The sequence below is a fragment of the Saccopteryx bilineata genome, chromosome 1, assembly GCF_036850765.1.
Source record: "Saccopteryx bilineata isolate mSacBil1 chromosome 1, mSacBil1_pri_phased_curated, whole genome shotgun sequence".
NCBI classification, from domain to species: Eukaryota; Metazoa; Chordata; class Mammalia; order Chiroptera; family Emballonuridae; genus Saccopteryx; species Saccopteryx bilineata.
The window spans coordinates 262,276,497-262,299,638 of NC_089490.1; the positions used below are offsets into that span (position 1 = coordinate 262,276,497).

Sequence of the window (23,142 nt, forward strand, 5' to 3'; positions counted from 1 at the left end):
TCATCTAACACAGTGCTCACAGTAAAAAACCTGACAGGAAACGGGATGTGAAAAATGTTCCTGAAGGCCTAAAAGTAAATGGCTTATTAATAATAGGAATAATCTCAACTCTAGGGAATGTCAGGCTCATATTGTTCTTTTACATTCCTGAAGGAGGGGATAATGGCAGAGTTTGATTAGATTATTTTAAAGCTTATTTTTAGCTTTGAAATTTTCTGGTGTTAATGTACTACTATTAGGATGACTTTATTTCCGAGTTGCGAGCTTGTCTCAGAATCCCAATTCCCAGCCCTGTTCTTTTGTCCCCATATCCCACTGCCTGTTAATATCAGATTCATTTAAAGCTTGAGAGAAAAACCCCAAGGATGCTTTTAACATTTCTGTCTTTATAAATTACACCATTCGAGAGAGAAGTTAGAGAATGGCACTGACCTTATGGTTAATTAGAAGTTAAAGCTCGACAAATATTCTAACGTGTTCCATATATTTCCGGGCCCCATATGTATGTCTATGTAACTAGATGACCACAGATGATAGTGAAGTCTAGATTTGGGCAAATAGCCCAACATCAGACAGTTTTTGAATTGTTATAATGGGGACCCCAGACGTGGATATTTCTAATATCAGTCATCTGGGGAAGAGATGCATCCGAAGGCAGGAAATGCAGACACACCGCCCCTGGATTGGGCATGGAAGAAGCCCCTTTCCCCGAGGCAGAAGCCAGGAAGGCTGAGCTGCGAGATGGGTAAAGCCCTGGAGTGCTTTTTGTGGTGGAGCGGAGCTGGCTGTGTCACATGGAGATACTGTGCCTGCTTAGCTGTTGGTAATGCCATCAACAACAGGGCAGAGAAATGGCCAGATCTGCAGTGGCAGGATCAAGGGTGGCATTGTGGTGCCCTCAATAAAACTGAGCTTGAACTCAAGCAGGAGGTGAGAAAAGCCATGTCCCCTCCCCACGTGGGAATGGGTCACAGCATCACTTGCTCTGTCTAGGCTGGTGACCTCACAAGAGCCATCAGTTGCAAAGGAAGCACCATAGCTGCGCAACAAGGAGGCTTGCAGGCTCTGTTCTCCGTGCCCAGGAGGCGGCTCAGCAGGTACCCCTCAGAGAAGGGACCAGACAACTTTGAGAGGGCTTTTTTACTTTCAGTCTTTCTGGCTCTAAATCTTCTGTCATAATAATTGGGTAAAACAAACCAATATGAACAAATAACAATCAGGAGTAAAACTGGCCATAAAATGCATCAGGAAATTCAAGTTTAAGCATAATTAGATGCAAGTAATTTAACCATCTGGGATAGGGGGGTAAGCAGGCATGACCAAAAAGCAGAACAAAAACCACACGTACAGAAGGAAAAAAAAATAAAGCCAGACAGTTTAACACCAACTGGTGCCCATAAGCTGTAATGAACATTAAACATCAAGTTCTTAATTGACGTTGAATCACAACAGCATATTTTGTTTTGCAAACCTTTGAAGGAAAGTAAATAGCCCTCGGGTTATTGAGAAGAAAGGGCTTGAAGAACTGAACAAGGTTTCCCAGGACATCACATCATTCCCCAGGTTATAATGACCTAGAAACACAAGGGAGTGAGTGCACAGGCCTCCCACGCATGAAAGTGGGCAGCTGTGTGGAGTTACCCAAGGGTGGCAGCTGACTCAAGGGCTGAACTGCATGCAAACCTGGTGGATTAAAAGGCAGAACAACAAAAAAGAATGGTGTGGGGTGTGTGTGTCAATATGTAATACAAGGGTACTTAAACTTTATGAAATTGTCTTGGTTCCAAAAATCTTTTATTCTCCACTGATGCGGATACTGGTCAATAGAAACAAATGAATTTCTAGTGCCTCACCTCATCTCATTTCCCTCTCCGTATCTCTGCAGGTACTGTTTTTAGAATGGGTGCCAGCAGTTCCATCCCTTAAAGTCACTAGGAATAAATTAGGATTGTAGCAATCATGATGCCCATTGTTCCAGCCAAACCCCTCTATCTTTTGTTTGCCAAAAAGGAGTAAGACCACCTGGAGTAGGAGAGAAAGGACAATTGTCAGCAAAAAGCTAATGTAACTCCATTTTATTGGCTCAAGCCAAAGATTTTTACATAGTAAATAGGAAATCATTGTTCTGGAATAAAGTAATGGGATGTTCACTGAAGAGGTGCCTTAGAGATAAGCTAGTCCAATGCCATCATTTTATAGATAAGAGAATTAAGACCAGAGAAACTTTCCCAAGCATACATGACTGGCTAATGGCAAAGCGAGAACCAGCTTTTCTTAGGGGAGTTAGAAAATATTCAGATAAACATATGGTTAAGAACTATAATGAATGTACTTATAACAGCTGGAGAAACTAGAGATTTTTAACCTAGACAGGATGATTCAGGGACATAACCATTTTCAAATACATAAGGAACTGGCAAGTAGGGGGAAAAAAGGCTTGAACTTGTTCTGTTGGCCTGAGGAAACAAGAAGGATTGGGCGGAAGTTCGAGGAAAGGCTTTAGCAGTTCAGAATAAAATAAAACCATTTATACAGTCAAAATTTGCCAAAACAATTTGTTGAGGGAAGAGTGAGCTTTCTGTCACGTGAGGCATTTCGGAAAAGACTGGAAGAGAATGTAATGTGGATGTTTTGTCCACTGACAGGCGAGGAGTAGGGGTATGGATGAGAGAATTCAGGCATGAAAGTCATTAGGATGGGGTGACCTTTAAGAGTATGTGATTCTTTACAACCTGGGACAAAATAAGGGTTTCATTCTTGCCTCTGAACTCTAAAACCTATCTTCCCATCTGTTTGCAAGTTTAAATTTTAATCTATTTCCTATTTCAGGGTATTATGCCCTGAATATTTGATTTGAATGCTGTGGCAGAAGGTTACTTGTATTCATTTATTTTCTTTTACTCTTATACACTGTCAGTGGATCTTTTGAATCCATTATGCAAACACATGCAAATTATATGCAAATATTATAGCCTCAGAAAATGACAAAACCTTAACTGAGCCATCAAACCTTTCTTTGAAAAGGAAAGTAATATGCCTTTTCAATGTCTCTGGGGCAGGAGACAATTTCCTGAGAGTGATATTTACATGACATTGGCAGTGGTTACTCAGAGGTGTCTTTTCCTTACATTCTTCATATTTATGTAGGACTTTACGGTTTAAAAAGCACTGTCACGTAAACTATCTCATTTGATTCTCATAATTAGCCTGTGATGTCAACGGAACAAAATTGGAATTCCTGTTCTATCTTTCAGGTGGGAAGTAGACTCAGAGAAGTGAAATGACTGGTCCAAGTTCTCTCATTTGGTGAGCGGTGGGTCTGGGCTTCCCTGCACCACGAGACTTGCCTTCTTTCACCCTGTGAGTAGCGAGTTCTTTTCATGCTCACGGACCCCCGGGAGTGAGGTGGGTTTTTTTTTTTCAAAAAATGAAATTAGTTCCAGTTCCAGATTTGTTAACTTAAAATCATATTTGTTTGACAACCAATTTATGGAAACACAAAGAACATACATTTGCCTTTTTTTAAGGTTGCCCTTACACATTTTTAAAATAAATTGATCGTACTCTGGATGGTCAGGAGACACAAGGATGTATATGAACGTTTGTACTACTCAAAGGGTTAAGGTGGTCCATTGTCAGTCTCGGTTTGCTGAGACTGTGTCTTGCCAAAAGCATCTTTGAATGTGTTTTGTTGTTGAAGATGGAATTTTAGGGATGAGCAGAAAGTTTAAATATTTGTAGTAAGTCTCGTACAATGCCAAGCATATAGTTTCTCCAACCTTCTCTGCTTTTTAGCACTGCTCTGAAATCCCTAGATGAAAAAAATTTTGTACCCCATTCACTCTTCAGCTCCTTCAGGAGGCAAAAGGCTTTCTGAAGCAATGGAGAGGAAGAGCAGTCAGTCTCTGCAGCGAGACAGGATCGAAGCCCTAATCCACTCCTTTCCAGTTGGGCTGGGAGAAGCCATTTCATTTCTTTAAGCATCAGTTCCTCCAAACGTAACATGGGATAAATAATAACACTTCCTTGATAGAATATGTGACAAGGAGATATACAAGAAAATACAAAAACACAGCAACCTGCCCAGTGACTGACAAATAGCAAGTGCTCAATAAATGGTAGTTACTAAACTATTGTATTAGAGGTAGTCATATAGGAGTGCTGGTATTGGCAGTAGCATCTCAAGTCACTGTGACTCTGATGCAGACAACTGGGCCCTTGGAAATGGAATGGGAGAACAGTAAAACTAAACATCCCCTACATGCCTGACAGAGGGTTGGAGAGAAGACAAGGTTTGAAGTAGCTAAATTCAGCCCAGTGAGGAATGCTTGAACTTTCACTTTCTCTAATCACTACCACATTTTGCCCCGTAATGACAGTATTTGCCATCTTGCTTCAAAGCTATTTCTAAGAAGAAATAGAACCAAGACTGCTGTCCTCAACTCTGCTCTTAGCCGGACTGCTCTGTCTATAGCAGTGTCCTCTGTGTCGGGCTGGGAAGGAACAGAGGGGGTTCAGCCCCTGCTGCGTTAGCATGCCTGATTCACCAGGTCGGGGGATGGGCTATCCTCCTGTGCCGAGACCAGAGGCCGGTATTAATGAAGTGGCCATGGGGGCAGTGGAGGTGCAAGGAGCAGCTACTTTTCTAGAATGACCCTGTTCCCTCTTGCTCCAGTGCCCAGCGCCAGCGGCACCCAGCTGGGCTCAGTCTGTCTGTCCATGCCCACGGAGGGCGCTGCCCTTCCAGCAAGTCCCAGCACCTCTCCCAATCACTCACCTAAGACAACTAACAAAGTGGCCTACTTAGCAATCAATGAACAACTAAAGTGATGCAACTACAAACAAGTTCATGCTTCTCATCTCTCTCCCTTCTGTCTCTCTCTCTCGCTCCCCCCTCTCGAAAGAAAGAAAGAAAGAAAGAAAGAAAGAAAGAAAGAAAGAAAGAAAGAAAGAAAGAAAGGGCCTTCTTCGTGAGAATAGTAGGACAGTGTCCTGTTCCCATAACCTCTCTCAAGGAAAGGAACCAGAAGCTGTTAGAGTTGGCCCAACCCTTGAAGGTAGCCTAAAGTCAGTAGAAACCATCACAATCAGCTCAAGAGAGTTGTACATCTGATTCGTGTTTGCCAGGAAACGAGCTGGGCCACTCTGGGGCTGGGTCCTCAGCTATTTTTGGCAAGGGAGGGTGAGGGTGGTATGTAGAGAGACTTCCCCTTTTGCAGCACAGAGCCACCAAATGCTAAGCAGTCAGAGCACTTCTTGTTCCGAGGCCACCCTCTGCACACCTCGCTGGCTGCCGAGTCCTGAGGGCACCTCAGCCTGGTTTGATCCCCAGCTCCGGGCGTCGGAGAAGCCCACCAAGCTGGGGCGGCACTGGTTGCGTGATGGCTCCCACTGCCAGCTGCTTCCTCTTGGCGGTGCTGTTTTCTGCCAGCTGTCAAGTCATCACCTCCTCGGATCAGATGTGCATGGAGGTGAGTCCAAACCTTTTGCCTTTTTCCAGATTAAACTTCCTGGACATGTGGACATTCAGCCTGCAGTCCTGTCTGAGCCTTGGCATCACAATATCCGCCGGCTTTGAAAGGGCAAGGAGGTGCGTAGAAGTTTTTCTGTATTGTGAAGAAGGAGCCGAGAATTCAGCCAGAAAATAATCTCACAAATATAATATAGAGGAGGAAGAAGGGAAAGCTATCCTCCTCAGCAAACAATGCCCCTCAAATAATCCTAATTAGGACATAAAATATCAACAGGGCCCCAGTGCAAAGAACAGACCCGACGAAGGAGCTATTTGTCCAACATCCCCGCGCATGGCCCAACAGTCCTTCGGTTTCCTGGCTCTTGGGGTGGGATTAGTCAGGATAACCTGTGCCAGGTTTTAGAGCATATAAAGATCCCTCTGAATGAGTCTGGCATCCTCCTCGAGTTGGACAGCCCTCCATCTGTCTACCTAACCCGCAGAAGCGACTTCGGAGAACAGAGCCAAATTGCACCTTCTGTTTTGGACCATAACAATATTTAGCAACCTGTGGGAAATTCTCGGAGAAGGTGGTGAGAAAGAAAGAAGGGCCTCAGTTTCCTGCCATCTTCTAAAATGCTTCACCCTCCCCACCACTGCCTCTGACCCTAGCAAGTACACACACCATGTGGCCTGTCGGACAAATGTGGGGGCAGGAAGAACCATCACCAGTCTTGGTGTCTGGGTGGGCTGCTTTCCTAGGCTGGGGCTAAAAGCAGAAATGGAGGCAGGAGGAGCATGATACAGAAATGTGGTGGTTGGGAGCTGCGGCAGGAGAATGAGAAGGGAGGACAGGGTAAAGACCTGCCAGGCAGGAGCAAGGATCCCAGTCAGGACGAGAACTGGCCTGGGAGTAGAAAAGAACAGCACTTTATTAGTCTGGTATTAGGACAGAATCAGGATGCACTAAGACTAAAAGGAGGCACTCTGCCCGAGGGAAATGAAGGCTGGGAAGGTACATTACTTTGTCCAAGCTGCCATAGCAAAGTACAATAGATTAGGTAGTTTAGATAAAAGAACCTTATGTTCTCACAGTTCTGGAGGCTAGAAATCCAAGATCAAGGTGTTGGCAGGGTTGGTTTCCTCCCAGATCTCTCTCCTTGGCTTGTTGATGGCACTCTGCTCCCCATGGCTTCACATGGTCTTCCCTCTGGACATGTCTGTCTCCAAATTTATTCTTCTTATAAAAACAGCAATCATATTGGATTAAGGCCCACCCTAATGATCTCATCTTAATTTAATTACCACTTAAAGACTATTTCCAAATAAAGTCACATTCTGAGATACCTGGTTAGGAATTCAACATATGGGTTTGGGGAGGGGGGCACAATTCATCCTATAAGAGAAAGGAGTGAGAAATTTTTTGTCAGCTCCAAAAAGCTGCCTTCTCTTCATTCAGGTCAGAAGGCCAATTTCGTACAGACATGTAGGTGGCAAGACAAGAGGAGAGGGTTGGGGTCATCACCTCCTCCGTGATCAGGGAGGTATGCCAATCACAATATCCGATTATCACCATTACCTTACAGGCCGGGGGAAGCAGATTATTTTAAGTGCTGCACTCTTAAGCCTACCTTTTCAACTCTTAAATCCCCATATTTCTGCAAAGCTATATTCTGCAAAGCCCCTGTCAGCCCTTCTAAAGCCCAGAGAGAGTCCTGGTAGATTGGAAAGCCTGTGGAAACACTGGACCAGACTAGCTTCCTATTGAGGACACCAGGCACTAGAGCTTCCAGTTCCTTTTTGCAAATAACCTCGGCTCTGGCTAGTCTTTTGCTGCCTGCTCCAGGGCCTTCTAAGATACACAGGCGGCAAGAGGTGAGAATGGTGCTGAGGGTCCCGGGATCTCCAGGCCTGACCCTATGCTGCAGTGAGAGCTCTCCTTTCCATCTAAGTTTGTATTGAAGCCTTCCCATACAACCTCCCTGCAGCCCTCGCTCTGAAAGAACTCTGGTTTTAAGTGCCCTGGGACCTATTCAATCACCATTGGATCTACATTCTCCTGGACCTCCTCCACCACATATGCAGTCTCGGCAGCAGGATTCTAAGGCTGCGTGTTGAGCCCTCACTCTGTGTAAGTCCAGGGAGGTTGTGGGAGACACAAAGGGGGCGAGAGTTGTTCCTGAACTCCAGGAATTTGAGAATGTAGGCAAGTGGGATGAACCCGGGAGTGGTGGGAGAGGATGCTATGACAGGAGGCTTTCCCCCTTCTTCAAGTGCAGAGGACCCCAGTTAACCTCTGCCTTCCCTTTGCTTTCCTTTCCTCTTTAGCCCTTCCCCTCCAGCTTCAGCAAAACTAACCACATACTATATATATGTTCATGTGACCACTGTTAGCTTATCAGGATCAGTCTTGAAAACCAGGTTTTGTTTGACTTTATTTTCAGTAAATTTTTTATGGAAGTAAACCATCAAGGCAGAACAGTTCACCAAACCTAAGTATACAGTTCAGTGAGTTTTCACTAAGGAATTACATCTATGTGACTGGCACACAGACCAAAACAGAACTTCCTCAGCCCCTCAGAAGCCCCTTCCCACCTCCTCCCAGTCACCAGGCCTGCAGACATCCTTTTCTCTAACTCCCACTTACCGCAGATGGATTTCACCTCTTTTTTTTTTCTTTTTTAAAAGATTTTATTTATTCAGAAAAAAACAAGAACTACATGATTCCATACATTGGTGGGACATAAAAACGAGACTAAGAGACATGGACAAGAGTGTGGTGGTTACCAGGGGTGGGGGGAGGGAGGACGCAGGAGGGAGGGAGGGAGAGAGTTATGGGGAGGGGGAGGGGCACAGAGAACTAGATAGAGGGTGATGGAGGACAATCTGACTCTGGGCGAGGGGTATGCAACATAATTTAATGACAAGATAACCTAGACATGTTTTCTTTGAATATATGTACCCTGATTTATTAATGTCATCCCATTAACATTAATAAAAATTTATTTAAAAAATAGAAAAAATAAAAATAAAAGATTTTATTTATTGATGTTACAAAAGAAGGGTGGGAATGAGAAGTGGTTGCTTTACTCTAGTTGTTCATTGATTGCTTGTCGTATGTTCCTTGACCGAGCAAGCCCAGGGTTTCGAACCGGAGACCTCAGCGTTCCAGGTCGGCACTCTATCCACTGCGCCACCACAGGCCAGTCACCTCTGTTTGAATTTTATATCCATGAGCTCACACGGAATGTACTCTTTTATGCTTGTTTTTCTCTTTTATTCTCAACATTAAATAAATGAGATTTATTGATGTTGTGTGAACCAATCATTAGTTCATTCTCCTCACTGAATGGGATTCTCTTATATCAGTGAGCCACCATTTATTTATCCATTCTATTGTTAATGGACATTTGCATTATTTTCCATTTTTTGGCTATCACAGATGCTGCTGCTTTGGAATTGCTTTCTATGTCTCAGGAAGCACACGTACAAATCTTTACTAGGTGTATCCCAGGGAGTGGATGCATTGGTCATGGGTGTACACATTTAACTTTAGCCAATTATCACCAGTTTCCAAGTTGCTGATTTATATTCATCAGCAATGTTTGTGAGTTCTGTTTGCTCCACAGCCTCACTAATATGTGCTGTTGTTTGTTTTAAAAATCCATTCTGATGGATAGTGGTATTTCACTGGGATCTAATTTTTATTTTCCTGATGAATAATTAAACTGAGTACATTTTCATGCTCCTGTATGCTGGTGTGAAGTGCCTTTTCAAGTCTTTTGCTCATATTCATTTGTCTGTTGTTATTGTTGTTATTATTATTATTATTATTATTATTGAGTTGTAAGAGTTCTTTATGTTCTGTGACCACAATTCCTTAATCAGGTGGCAAATATCCCACTCTGTAGCTTGCCTTCCCACTCTCCCAGAGATGTCTTTTTTTCTGTTTGCTAGTTTGTTATAGAAGATATTGTAAAGGCTACTGAGTAAGAAGTACAGGGAGCTGGGCCCAGCAGGGTGTCGAGAGCAAGAGCTCAGCCCCGTCCCAGTCCCAGCCCAGGCCCTGGCCCTGTCCCCGTCCCCATCCCCGTCCCCGTCCCTGTCCCCTCCCGTCCCCGTCTCAGTCCCCACGGAACTGGGTTGCACTCTGTCACGTGAATGAGTTTATCAACCTACAAGCTCATCAAACTCTCCTTTTTCAAGAGTTCCTTTTTAAACTCAATTTATTGGGGGAACATTGGTAAATAAAATTATATAGGTTTCCAGTTCCTAGTGATATCTTTTGATGAGCAGAAGTCCTTAATGTTAATGTAGCTCAATTCATCATTGTTGCTTTACTTTCAGCGCATTTCCATCCTGGTTTAAGAAATTTTTGCCTACTCAAGGCCATGAAGACATTATCTTATGTTTTATTTTAGAAGCTTTATTATTTTGGATTTATTTCTATTTCCAGGTTTTACATTTAGACCTAGAGTCCCTCTGGAATTGCTTTTTGTATTTGAAGCAAGGTAGGAGTAGAAGGAAATTTTTTAATAAAAGTTTTTGTTTGCAAATATTTCAAACATAGACAAGTTCTAAAAATAACACAACAGACACCCATCAGTGTTCCATGTTGGGTCTTCCATGGCTAAACACTACATGTTCTCTTTCTCTGTGTGTGGACCGTGAGTGACAAAATCAGACCCATGACCAAGTCTTTACTTCCCATAAATATGTGAAGCACAGCTGGAATTCTGTGTTCTGTGATGTTGATCCTGGTACCATCTTAGATGTGCTCATGAATGATTTCTTAGGGGTGTAAGCATGTCTCCTTGTTTCAGATAGGCTCATCTGAGCTAGTCCGTACACTCAGAACCATGGGAAGAAACAGTTCTTTAGTCTTAGGTGTGGGGCGAGGGGTGTTCAGTTGAGCTTTTTTTTTAGGAGAATTACAAGTTCATGCATACAAGGGTTTCCTAATAGCTCTAGACAATGACATGCTGTGATGATCCAGTGAAATACTAACTCCTCTTGGGAGGGCTTGACATATATTATCCAATTAATCCTCAGAATTGGCCACAAAGAGGGGTTATTGTCCTCCATTTACAGCTGGGGGATAAAGGAGGCTCAGAGAACACAGCTTGGGGGTTGACAGCTGGGATTTGAACCCAAGCCATCTGACTGCAGACAAACAGAGAATGAATGCACATAATTGGAATGCTCTTTGCCCAGAGGAATCAGATTGACAACAAAGCCTCTTGGTAATGTTTTGTTTTATTTGCAGAGGGTAATTGTTACTCTGGGATTTGACTCAGCCAAATTGCTATCTCTGGATAAAGGAGTGATTAGCGGGGAGGGTCGGGGTTCAGCCTCCCCTTCCTGTTCATGGGAGAGCTGCATGTGCCCAGTGCAGAGGAGACGGTGGGAAAGGTGGGAATCAGCACTGCAGTGAAACTCAAAGGGCTCTGAATTAGAAAATGATTTCAACACTTGAGAGGAGAGAAAATACAGTGGGACCAGCAGGGAGTTAGAGATACGGCAGAGAGAAGCAAAATAAGATCCTGATTGAAAAAATGCAAATGAATACCTGCAGGGAAAGGGGATTGCAAACACAGATAGACACGGGAGTCCTGCTCTGTGGAAAAGGCACGCTCTGACAGAAGCTGGAGACGCAGCAGTTTGGTGCAGGTCCCAGTGCACAGTGGGCCTGAGTCAGTGCCCCATGAGTGGGACAGGGGTGGACAGGGCACAGCTGTCCTGAATACCACATGGCCTCGCACAGTTCTGCTAACGGCATGAGTTCACATCTGGGAAGGTGCCGCCTGCCATGGAACCAGCCAAGGCAGGAGAGTGAGAAAGCGACTTTGGAAATTGACCCTGTACGGAAGTCTGGGTTTATAATAAGAAGGGCTGTTTTTATAGGAAGTGGTCATGTGGAACTCAGAGGAACCACAAAGGCTGCAAAAACGGTGGTGGGTGTCTGCCTGGAAAAGCCAGCGAACACATGGCACTGGCAGCGGGTCCCACTCAGGGCAAAACGGCAGAGGCCACACTGTATTGTTTCCTGCGTCCTGTCCTTTCCTCTCCATTGCACTGTCATCCTGCTGTCCTGAACTCCGGTGCTACGCTATCAGAACTTACTCTCAATGTTTTGCTCTGAATCCTGACAGTGAGAAAGACATAACCTCACTGATGTAGTATTTCTGCCCAAAATGTATAACCTGAATCAGATCAGGAGGACAAATTAAACAACAACAACAAATGAAGGACATCCTATAAACTACAAGTCTGTATTTGTATTAATAAAAAAATCAATGCCATGAGAGATAATAAAAGGTTGAGGAACTGTCTCAGATTAAAGGAGAGTAAAAAGACAAGAAAAAGAAATGCAATACGTGATCATGGATTGGAAAAATGAAAATGACTATAATAGATATTATTAGGAAATTGGCAAAATTTGAATATAGATTATATGTTGGATATCATACCAATGTGTAATATTCTAAATTTTTGGTAATGGTATTGTGGTTGTATAAGAATATCCTTTCCCTTAAAAGATTTAGGGAAAGGTCTTGGCATCTGCAATTTACTCTCAAAAACAAAAAGGATGTGTGTGCATGTGTGCGTGTGTGCGTGTGTGTGTGCGCACGTGTGTGTGTGTGTGTGTGTGTGTGTGTATAGTTTGTGCCTTAGAAAATACAATAAACTAAAAACAATTTAATGCTGCTTAAATAACATCAGAGCATGAAGGATTTTGGCATCACCATCGTTCTGTCTGACATGGTGATGGTGATTGTGCAGGAGTGTGAATGTGAAAGCCAAAGACAGGCCAGTACATCCTCTGAAATTCTGTTTGCTTTTAAAATTCTCTCACAAGCTACAGTTCTTGTCATTTGCTTCTTTTTCCCAGGAACCAAAGGCAGAGAGTTCGCTGCAGTCTCTCCCTAACTAGGGATGAATACTATGACCCAGGCTCATGGTGGCCCCTCGGGACCCTTGGTGGAGTGAAGTCCGTGGGCTCACGTTTCTTACTGGACTCAAACTGAGCCGCTTCATTTACGCCCTGCCTCTCCTTTTGCTATGGACTTCCTCAGGTCACTGGCTCAGTGGAGCTCTGGCTCAATCCTCAACCTTCCAAATCACATTAATACAGCAAAGTGCTTAGTAAAGCACAAAAGAGGAATAATTTAGGTGTCACCAACACTCACATATTCAGGAGGCGAGAATTGCTGGAGTGGAGCCTTTTGCTGTGGGGTCAGAATAGAGCAAGATGCCTTGAGGAAAAGGCCTCTTGCTCCAAGTATATGGGACATCAGTTACGCCAGTGGAGACCAGAAAAGAAAATCGTCCCCTCACAGCTAACCTGAACCTTCACAGCTACTGGGGTAGCAGCCGAGCATACATCTCTCTGGGTCGGCTGTGTTCGTGGGCACCAAACAGGAGTCTAGCAACACGTATTCTTTCCCACCAGTCAGCTAAATCTAAGTTTTCAATGCAATGTGTACATTTCAAGGACATTAGGTAGATTTGTGGCAGTGCCTGGAGGACTTAGGGTCTATAAACCAAAAAATGAATTACAAAGAAATATAAATATTCATAAAATTGTCACAATATAGAAGGAAACAGCGACTTCTTGTAGATGAGCATGCTCACTGTAACCACGCCAAAGTGCACCACTAAGCAGAAGCTGGAGTGAGTAAAGCAAAAAGCAGTTACTATGACGACATCTCTACGACATCACACTTCAAGGCAAAGAGAGTGTGTGTCGTCTTCCGCTGCCAGCTAAGCAGGCCCGCTGGCACCTCAGTAACTGATCTCGAGTCCGATGGGCAGGTCTTTTCCAGACCAGGGAAGTCTCCTGGGGGCCTTTAACGAGCCCACTGATGGGCTGGGGAAAGGCAGAGTCTGGAAGGCGGGAGGAAAGCACGTGGAGCCTGAGATCATCTCAGAGATGGTCCCCTAGTGCATTTCCCTTGGGGATTATTTCAAAATAGACCCCATCAGACCTCCATACCTGCCCACTATGCTTTATCCAAAGGCATCCATCATCCAGATAAAGTATGACCCCATAATTCTATAGACTACTAACCAACCCTTCCCATTTTTACCTAGCTAGTCCAAGATTTATAACTTGAGTTAGGGAATCTAACAAGCAGTTCCTGGCAGACTTCTGAATAGTTGACTGTCCTGGGACACGGGATCAAGGTAGTCCTCTAAACTCATGTACAGGACTGTGCCCCCAAAATAGCTGCCTGCTGTTCCAGAGATCCAAAATTAATTCACAGTTCAAGGTTGCAAGGCCCCACGACCTAAGTAAGGTCTGTGCCACACAGCCAGCTCGTTCAAACATTGCAGTAAGAAAATTTCTAAATATACAAATATAGTTAGTTACAAGGAATCTCTATGAATGTATCAGTTAATATTCAACAACCATCAACATTTTGCCTACTAATCTCATCTATTCCTCCCTCCCTTTTTGCCAGAGTTCATTAATGCAAATCTCAAACATCCTGTCATTTTACCCCTAAATACTTCAAAATGCATCTCAAAAAAAAAAAAAGAAAAGAAAAAGAACACTTCTCTGATCATTAATAAAGCTTATAATTCTTTAGTATTCTTTAATATCTTATCCTCATTCAAAGATCCTTGATAGTCTATAAGTCTTTCCCTAAATGCATTATTTGAATTAGAATCTAGACAAGGGCTACTCTGTTATCTGTTGATTATGTCTCTTAAGTAGCTTTTATGTCTCTTTTTACCAGAGCAGCCTTCTCTCTTCTCCCACACCCTCCTTTTTCCATTTCTGCCCATGGTATTTACATGTTCATAAACCAGAGTCAGTTGTTCTATAGAATATCCCACCTTCTGCATCCGGATGATTGCTAACTTGTGGTGCTGTTGAACTTGAACTCCCACATTTCTTATAGACTGGAAGTTATGCCAAAAGCTATGATTGGATTCAAACTTTAGTTGGGGAGAGGGGAAACAAGAATACCATATAGATAGTATTGTGTACTTAAAGTTTTATCACATCAGAAAATAAGAATGTCTGATTGTCTAATTTTGTTTATGCTAATCTAGAATTGACTTGCTTTCAAAATGAAATAAGATATTTTCAGGCATCCAAAATCAAACCTAAAAAAAAAAAAGGTATATTCAAAGAAGTCTTGTTTCCATTTTGCTCCTCTATCTGGTTCCTTTTCTCCCCTTCAAGACAACCAGTTTTGAGTTTCCCCCATGGTTTCTTTTTGCTAATATAAGAGAATATGCACATACTTTCTTACAGAAAAGGTAGACACAATATACTACACACTCCATCCCATTTACTACATAACAATCTATGTACACTCGACATCTTGCCTTTCTCACCCCACAGTATACCTGGCTATCATCCCATGACAGTGTGTGGAGAGTTTATTCATTTTATTCCAGCTACGGAAGTTTCCCTTTTGTGAATGTATCATATTTTGTTTAACCAATGCTATAGTGATGGATAATCTGGTTATTGTCAGTCTTCTAATACAAAAAATGTTAAAGTGAATAATCTTATGCATAAATCATTTTGAGTTTTTGCAAGTATGTATTTGCTAAAGACTCCTAGAAGTGAGATTGCTGCTCAAAAAATAACATGCACGGAAATTTGCTAGTCAATCAAATCACAGTCTGATTTAATTTACATTGTTTCTCTCATCAGAAAGAAGACAACAAAACATATAGCTGTGAAAATTTAGGTCTCAGAGAAATTCCTGACACTCTACCAAACACAACAGAATATTTGGAATTCGGATTTAATTTCCTGCCTGCGATTCAAAATATGACTTTCAGCAGACTCATGGATCTTATCTTTTTGGATTTAACCAGGTATGTATCCAAGTTCCTTGTGTGCAATTGATGTTTTACTTAAGTAATAACTTGCATTCCAATTGTTTCCAGCACCTTTGTGGGGGAGGACACAGTGACAATCTGCTTATCCTGCATGTTTACCCCCCACATGAAAGTCTTATGCAGATGAAATGTGATTTTTAAAACAATGATAACAAAACTGAAAACAAATTTTGTACTAAATCTGATGCCATATTGCACTAGATTATTGGGTGATAACATTTTTCAAAAATCACAGGAGAAATATATACCATCTGCTAACTTCTTTTCCTACAAATGAGGGAATGTTCCATTATTTAGCTTTAGAGGCAAAATCAAGATTCCAAATGCTGAACCAGTGTTTATGAACTATCAGAAGTATCACAAGGAGATAAAGGAAGCAAACAAAAGGGAAAGAGTGTGTGTGTGTGTGTGTGTGTGTGTGTGTGTGTGTGTGTGTAAGGAGAGAGGGCTCTGCATGTGGATGGGGCTTTCAGAGTGGGCAGCTCAAGAAGACTTTGTGAGCTTGCTTGAGGCCACAGGGTCAGCAAACTGGGACCCTGTTCTCCTGACTCCCAGTCCAGCATTCCCCCAATGATGTCAGGCCATCTCCCTAGCCAAGATTTCATCTGCACATGCTTAGAAATACTTGAGAGAAAACCTTGCTCTGGGAGAGACAAAGGTCATTCTGCTACCTAACTATTACGCTACGCACCAAGGAGACTGACTCTCCCTTGCCTTTACCTTTTCTAATGTTTAGAGGAAATGTTTCAGAAGTGTATGGGCCAGAACAGCTTGCTTAGCTAGAGACTTCTAAGTTTCTTCTTTTCATATTTTCAAAAAGTAATAATAATATGACCTCATGCTTTCTAAAATCCTTTTCCTCTGCTCCACCCCACCCTGCCTTTTATCTGGTCACAATTAGATACTACTTTTATTACTCTAAATAGTCTTTGTGTCTGTCTTTAGCTTTGCCAACATGTTTTGGGGGGGTGTTGTTTGTTTTCTTTGTCCATTCTTCCATTTCGCTTTTCAGGTCTTACTCTCTGGAAAAAAAAATTTTCCTGAAGTACATTCTTAGAAATTTTTTTTAGTGAGAGTTTGTTAGCAGTAAACTCCCTTGATTTTTGTTTTTCTGAAAGTCTTGATCTCACTCTGATTCTTGAAAGATACCATTTTCTGACATAGAATTCTAGGTTGCCAGTATTTTTTTCTCAGCCTCTCATGCGGTCATTCCAGTCTTCCACGGTTGTTTCTGAGCAGTCGCCAATCTGTCTAATCACTGTACACGTGCAGAAAACCCATCTTTTTCTCTCTGGAAGTTTTCAGTAGTTTCTCTTTGTCTTCAGCACTCCAGAATAGCACAGGAATGCATTGTGTAGAACAGGGGTCCCCAAACTTTTCACACAGGGGGCCAGTTCACTGTCCCTCAGACCGTTGGAGGGCTGAACTATAAAAAAAAATTATGAACAAATCTCTATGCACACTGCACATATCTTATTTTAAAGTAAAAAAACAAAATGGGAACAAATACAATATTTAAAATAAAGAACAAGTAAATTTAAATCAACAAACTGACCAGTATTTCAATGGAAACTATGGGCCTGCTTTTGGCTAATGAGATGGTCAATGTCCGGTTCCATATTTGTCACTGCTAGCCGTAACAAGGGATATGACACGCTTCCGGAGCTGTGATGCGTGCGGCCCGGGTCACCAGAAGTAAATGGCCTCAGAGGGCTTCATGTGGCCCGGGGAGACCCCTGGTATAGAGTGTTGGGCTCCTTGGATGTGAGATGGGTGTACATTGTCAATTCTAATACCCTAACCTTTATTTGAACCTTGGCTTGCCCCCATTTATTATTTTATCATCTCTGGGTCTCTAATTAGACTTATATTGTATCTTCTCATCTATCCTTCATATTTCTTAGTATCTTTTTCTTGCTTTCCATCTCTTTGGTTTTTTAGACTATTTTCTAGGGCAATTTTCTCATATTTACTTCTAGTCCATTAATATCCTCTTCAACTGTGTCTAATATCCTGTATAGATCATACATTGGCTTTCTAAATTTAATTATTGTTTATCCATTTCAATAAGTTTTATTGATTTGTCACTTTACAAATATAGCAGGTCAGTTTTAATATTGTTTTCCTTCATCGTAATGTTGGTTCTTACTGTTTTCTTCAAGTATGTCAAACATGTTTGATATAAATATATTTATCATCTGTTCTGATAATATATACAAGAATAGGCTGTATTCTTCATATATCCTATATAATCAGATACATCTGATAATTCTGGTATCTGCTTCTTTTTAACCTGATTCTGTAGAACATTTTTTTTTGCTGACTTTGATTAATATGTTTCCTTTATGGTTTAGTGAATTTTTATTTTGAGATCAGTTATCTTTTGGAAATTTGTGTAAATCTTTGTTGAAAATGCTTTCCTGGAATTAGATAATACCAATGAATTATTAATATTGTTATATGTGACAATGGCATATGGCTATAGAAAATAAGCCTAGATTTTTTTTGTATTTTGCGACTGCCTACTTAAATATGTATAGAATATATAGAATTTGCTTTAGAACAATTCAGGAGCAAGAGGCGGGATAGATGAAGCAAAGAAGCATTTGTGACCAAATCTCGAGAATGGCTGCATCTGTGTGAGAGATAATTAAAGGCTCAGTGTACTATTCTCTTTGCTTTTATGTAAATTTGAAAGATTTTCTTATTAAAAATAAAGTACACCAGAAAGTGTTTCTATTTACTTCTGCCAGTTATCTAAAGTTACTACCTTCCTGGAACCACTTTAAACTAAATTTTCCACTTGGGTTTCTTTGGGGGGAGATCTACAGGGGTAGCATAAATCCAGGCCACAGTCCTCATGAGTAGAAGCATATGGCTAGGGACTCTCAGAAGATACTTTTCTTATTGTTGTTCTTGTTCCATTCAGAGCCAAGGCCAAGATACACTTATATCCTTAAGGTCTCCTTCTATGAGCTTTCTTTTTGTTAAGGTCACTCACTGAAAGGATTCGTTTTGAGGGTTTTGGTAGTTTGCAGGTTTCGGATAGGGCCTCCTATCCTATCTCCAAGCTCTGTCTCCTGCCATTGATACATGTGGCTCGTTAAACCTCAGGCTCTAGGTCACTAGCGACTGACAGATTTGGGCAGATATGACAAAGCTAGCACTAGGGCTCCCTTGCTTCTCTGGATTCAAGTTCCCTTTCCACAATTCATTTCTAAGGCATTCCCTATCCACCTCCATGGAAGGTGTGTTGTGTACGTGTGTGTGCAATTCTGCACTATTCGGTGCAATACCAAGATGGGTGTTCTGAACCTCGAGTGTTGCATACTTCTGTGGACTATTTTCATATAAATAATTGGATTCTCAACCATTCTACAAAGTAATCATTGTTTCTGTACTTCATAGATGAAAAAAACAGAAGTTGAGAAAAGTTATAACTTGTCCAGGATGACAGATTCATATATAACATATCATTATTATAAATTATATATATACATATATAACATGTATATTATGTATTATGTAACACATTTGATATTACTTAAAGTACTAAATAATAGTTTGATTTTTCTGACAATCAAACCACTAATCTAAGAATACCCTAGATTCCAAACACAAACCTTCAATCTAAAGGGACAAGATATCTGGGGAAAAAATCTAAATGAGTACATTTAGAACTAAGGCTAGTCATTAATTCAACAGGCTAACTGTGGTTACTGAAAAATGTTTTTATGTTTTACTTTGAATAATAATGTACACTGTTTTTGCTATACACATATGGTGGCTTTGTTAATATAGGTCATTGCGACATTTTTTCTTTTTTCTAATTAATTATTGTTAAATACTATTATATTTTTAAGGTGCCAGATTAACTGGATACATGAAAACACTTTTCAAAGCCATCATCAGTTGAACACAATTGTGTTGACTGGGAATCCCCTGATATTCATGGCAGAAACATCACTCAATGGGCCCAGGTCATTGAAGCATCTTTTCTTAATCCAAACAGGAATATCCAATCTTGAGTTTATCCCTGTGCACAATCTGGACAACTTGGAAAGTTTGTATCTTGGAAGCAACCATATTTCCTCCATTACACTCCCAGAAAAATTTCCAACACAGAATCTGAAAGTTCTGGATTTTCAGAATAATGCTATACACTACTTCTCTCGTAAGGACATAAATGCTCTGGAGGCCACCAACCTAAGCCTTAACTTCGACGGCAATGACATCAAAGGCATTGAGCCTGGCGCTTTCCATTCAAAAGTCTTCCAAAGTTTGAGATTCGGAGGGACTCTTGACTTGTCTGTTATATTAAAGGGTCTACAGAATTCTACTACTCAATCTCTCTGGCTGGGGACATATGAGGACACTAAGAACCAAGACCTTATGCCAGCCATGCTTGAAGGACTTTGTGAAATGTCTGTTGAGAGCATCAACCTGCAGAAGCACCATTTCTCCAACTTGTCCTCTTCCACATTCCAGTGCTTCACACGACTCCAGGAACTGGATCTGACAGCGACTCACTTGAAAGAGTTACCCTCTGGGATTCAGGGCATGAATTCTCTCAGGAAATTAGTTCTCAATGTAAATAATTTTGACCAATTGTGTCAGATCAATGCTGCCAGTTTCCCATCCCTTACAGACCTCTATATCAAAGGCAACCTGAAGAGTCTTGACCTTGGTACTGGCTGTTTAGAAAAACTACAAAATCTTCAAAGACTTGATTTAAGCCGCAGTGATATAAAGGCTTCTGACTGCTGCAGTCTGTCACTCAAAGGCCTGCACCACCTGCAGTACCTAAACTTGAGCTACAATATGCCCATTGGTCTCCAGAACAAGGCGTTCAAGGAGTGTCCTAAGCTGGAAGTCCTGGATTTGGCATTTACCCACCTGGATGTTAGTGCTGCACAAAGTCCTTTCCAAAACCTCCCTCTCCTGCAGACGCTGAACCTCTCTCACTGCCGCCTAGAGACCAGCAATCAGCACCTTCTAGAAGGCCTGCTGGGTCTTCGGCAGCTGAATCTAGAGGGAAATCACTTTCAAGATGGGAGAATCGCAATGACCAACCTCCTTCAGACAGTAGGCAGCGTGGAGGTTCTGATTTTATCCTGCTGTGAGCTCGTTTCTATAGACCAGCAAGCATTCCGCGGCCTCGAGAAATTGAGTCACATAGACTTAAGCCACAACAGCCTGGTGGAAAGCAGCATCGATGCACTCAGCCCTCTGAAGGGGCTCTACCTCAACCTGGCCTCCAATAGCATCCGCATCCTCCCGCCTCATCTCCTCCCCATCTTGTCCCAGCAGAGCACCATTAACTTAAGTCACAATCCCCTGGACTGCACTTGCTCCAATGGTCGTTTCATAGCATGGTACCAAGAAAACCTGCAAAGACTCGAAGACCCGGAGAGGACAGTGTGTGCCAGCCCCCCATCTTTGAGGGGAGTGAAGCTGTCTGAGGTCAAACTCTCTTGCAGGATGACGGCCGTGGGCATTTTTTTTCTTGTGACATTCGTGTTCCTCTTCATCATTCTGCTCGTGTTTTTGGTTAAACTCCTTCTTCGGTGGAAATACCAGCACATTTAGTGCAAAAGGTTTCTAGGGATGGCAAATAAACGTGTTTAGCAAACTTGCCTTCAGTAGAGGAACCGTTGTCTGATGGTGAGCTGTCTTTACAGATGGGCTCCTGGCACTGGGCAGGGGTTTACTGTGCTTTTCTGAGTCCCTGAACTAAGGAACTTCCCTGGGAAGGAAACGGAATGTTAGAAGGATAGATACAGCTGTGAGACCCAGAGCGACTTCCTGGTGTGGAAGGTGGTGGGTGGAAGCTGAGAGGGGACCTGTGGCAGGGCGGGGCCAGGAGAGTCACCCACCAGGAGGCCATCTCACTTACCCTCATGGACATCCTTTGAAGCACCTCCTATCCTAACCTTAAATGAAGGCCATCAATGCCCACAACTTGGCAGTACCATGAACCCCTGCTCCCAACTCTGTCTCACACAATTTGGATGTGTGCTTGGGTTTGAGTTCCCGATCATGTAGCACTTTGGGAAACTTGTTAAAAAACAAAGTCTTTTTTTTTTTTTAGACAATTAAATATAACAGGGTGACATTGGTCAACTAGAGTACATAGATTTAGAGAAAACATTTCCACATCATTTGGACAGTCGATTATGTTGTATACCCATCACCCAAAGTCAAATCGTCCTCTGTCACCTTATACTTTGTTTCTCTTTATGCACCTCCCCTCCCCCACCCACTTCCTTTTCCTCCCTTCCCCTCCCCTTGGTAATCACTGCAGTTCTTAGCTTTTTCTGATTTACTTACTTCACTCACTATAATGTTATCAAGGTCCATCCATGTTGTCATAAATGGCAATATGTCATCATTTCTTATGGCTGCGCGTATTCCATTGTATGTATGTACCACATCCTCTTTATTCAATCCTCTATTGTGGGGAATTTGGTTGTTTCCATGTCTTAGCCACCGTGAACAGTGCTGTGATGAACGACAAAGTCTTAGTGCTCGTTTTAAATGAGAAAGGGAAAACCTCATGAATCTAAAAGAAGAGGCTGAGAAATGAATCTTGGCATCCAGCTGACTCCATTAATTCCTATAATCCTTAGGTGTCTGAGGTCTCTACAATGCCACTACAGTGCAAATAGCTACCAACCAACCAACGAACAAAACGCCCTCTGCCAGGACCTCGCTCCCCCAGGGTTTAGGATTTTTGCTGCATTGCCCACACTCACCTTAGCATCAGGGAAGTTCTTTTGCCAATCTGGTGTTCTCATTGTTATATTACAAAGCCTAACTCACAGGTGGGCTGTAGTCCAAATACTCTTCTCATTCAGCTGTCTGGTCCTTTGAAGCTTCTTTCCCATCGGAACCATGAGATAAGTGGTGGTTTGGCTGCCTGGCCAGCTCTCAAATGCCTATTCACCTGGGACAGCAATTGAGATAGCACATTTACAATGAAAACTAGTGGAAGACAGCATCTCCGCATACCAGCTGTCAAGAACACAATCAGCTGGCTCAGTGAGTAGTTTCTGTTGAGGCTGGGGGGGGGGGGGGGTCAGCGAAGGCAGTACTAGTGGCAGAGAAGGGACAGGACCACTGAATGCAGAGAGAGAAAGAAGAAAAGCTGGCAGTGTGGTGACTTAGGACTTCCCAAGTCCCAGAGGGCCACACTCCTATAGTGCTCCATCTTCTGAAGTCTGTGTGGGTGGGCGAGAGGACTCTTGTACTCAGATGCTGCATTTACAAGAACTCAATTAAATTCTATAAGCAATTTTAGGCTAGTGATGGTAACAGTAATGAAATTCTTATTGGATATCAAAGGAAAATTTGATTAATATCCAATCAGAATTAATTAGCTCTTAAGTTGAGGGCATAATGGTAGGACATAATAACAGTAGAAATTTGGGGACTAACTCCTTTTTATACTGCTCACAAAAATTAGGGGATTTTTTTTGCCTCATATTCATTTTGAAATATCGCCTAATTTTTGTGAGCAGTATATACTTCTATACGCCCCAGAAAAAGGCTAGAAAGACAAGGGAATAGTAAAGTCATAAACCTTCACTGAAAATGCTCTGTTAGTCTTAGGGGATATTTTGTACTAGACAGGAGGTCAAGTTTTCCCACAAGTTCTTGGTTAAGGACACAAGCCCAGGGCTAGGGCAAGTTGAGTGAGGCCTTCATCTTTGGTGCTAAATTTAAGTGAGAACCAAAAAAACTCAATAATCGAAACCAAACAAAATTAATGCAATATTTTAAAAACTTTAAGTTAATTCAAAAAAATCAATGATAAATAAGCC

The 23,142-nt window shown here is 42.1% G+C and overlaps 1 protein-coding gene across 1 annotated transcript; it reads left to right on the forward strand.

Annotated features, from left to right (window-relative positions):
• The first annotated feature begins 5,236 nt into the window (after positions 1–5,236).
• Positions 5,237–21,383, forward strand: CD180 (CD180 molecule). Its single transcript, XM_066253584.1, has 3 exons — positions 5,237–5,471; positions 15,129–15,295; positions 19,183–21,383. The coding sequence occupies exons 1-3, from the start codon at positions 5,382–5,384 to the stop codon at positions 20,906–20,908; spliced, it is 1,983 nt and encodes a 660-aa protein (XP_066109681.1). The 5' UTR covers positions 5,237–5,381; the 3' UTR covers positions 20,909–21,383.
• Positions 21,384–23,142: the final 1,759 nt, after the last annotated feature.

Excerpts from the sequence above, each read along its gene's own strand:
- CD180 (XM_066253584.1), top strand. The coding sequence starts at position 5,382 with ATGGCTCCCACTGCCAGCTGCTTCCTCTTGGCGGTGCTGTTTTCTGCC. Across the intron at positions 5,472-15,128 it reads CGGATCAGATGTGCATGGAG|AAAGAAGACAACAAAACATA; the intron begins GTGAGTCCAAAC and ends TTCTCTCATCAG. Across the intron at positions 15,296-19,182 it reads ATCTTTTTGGATTTAACCAG|GTGCCAGATTAACTGGATAC; the intron begins GTATGTATCCAA and ends TATATTTTTAAG.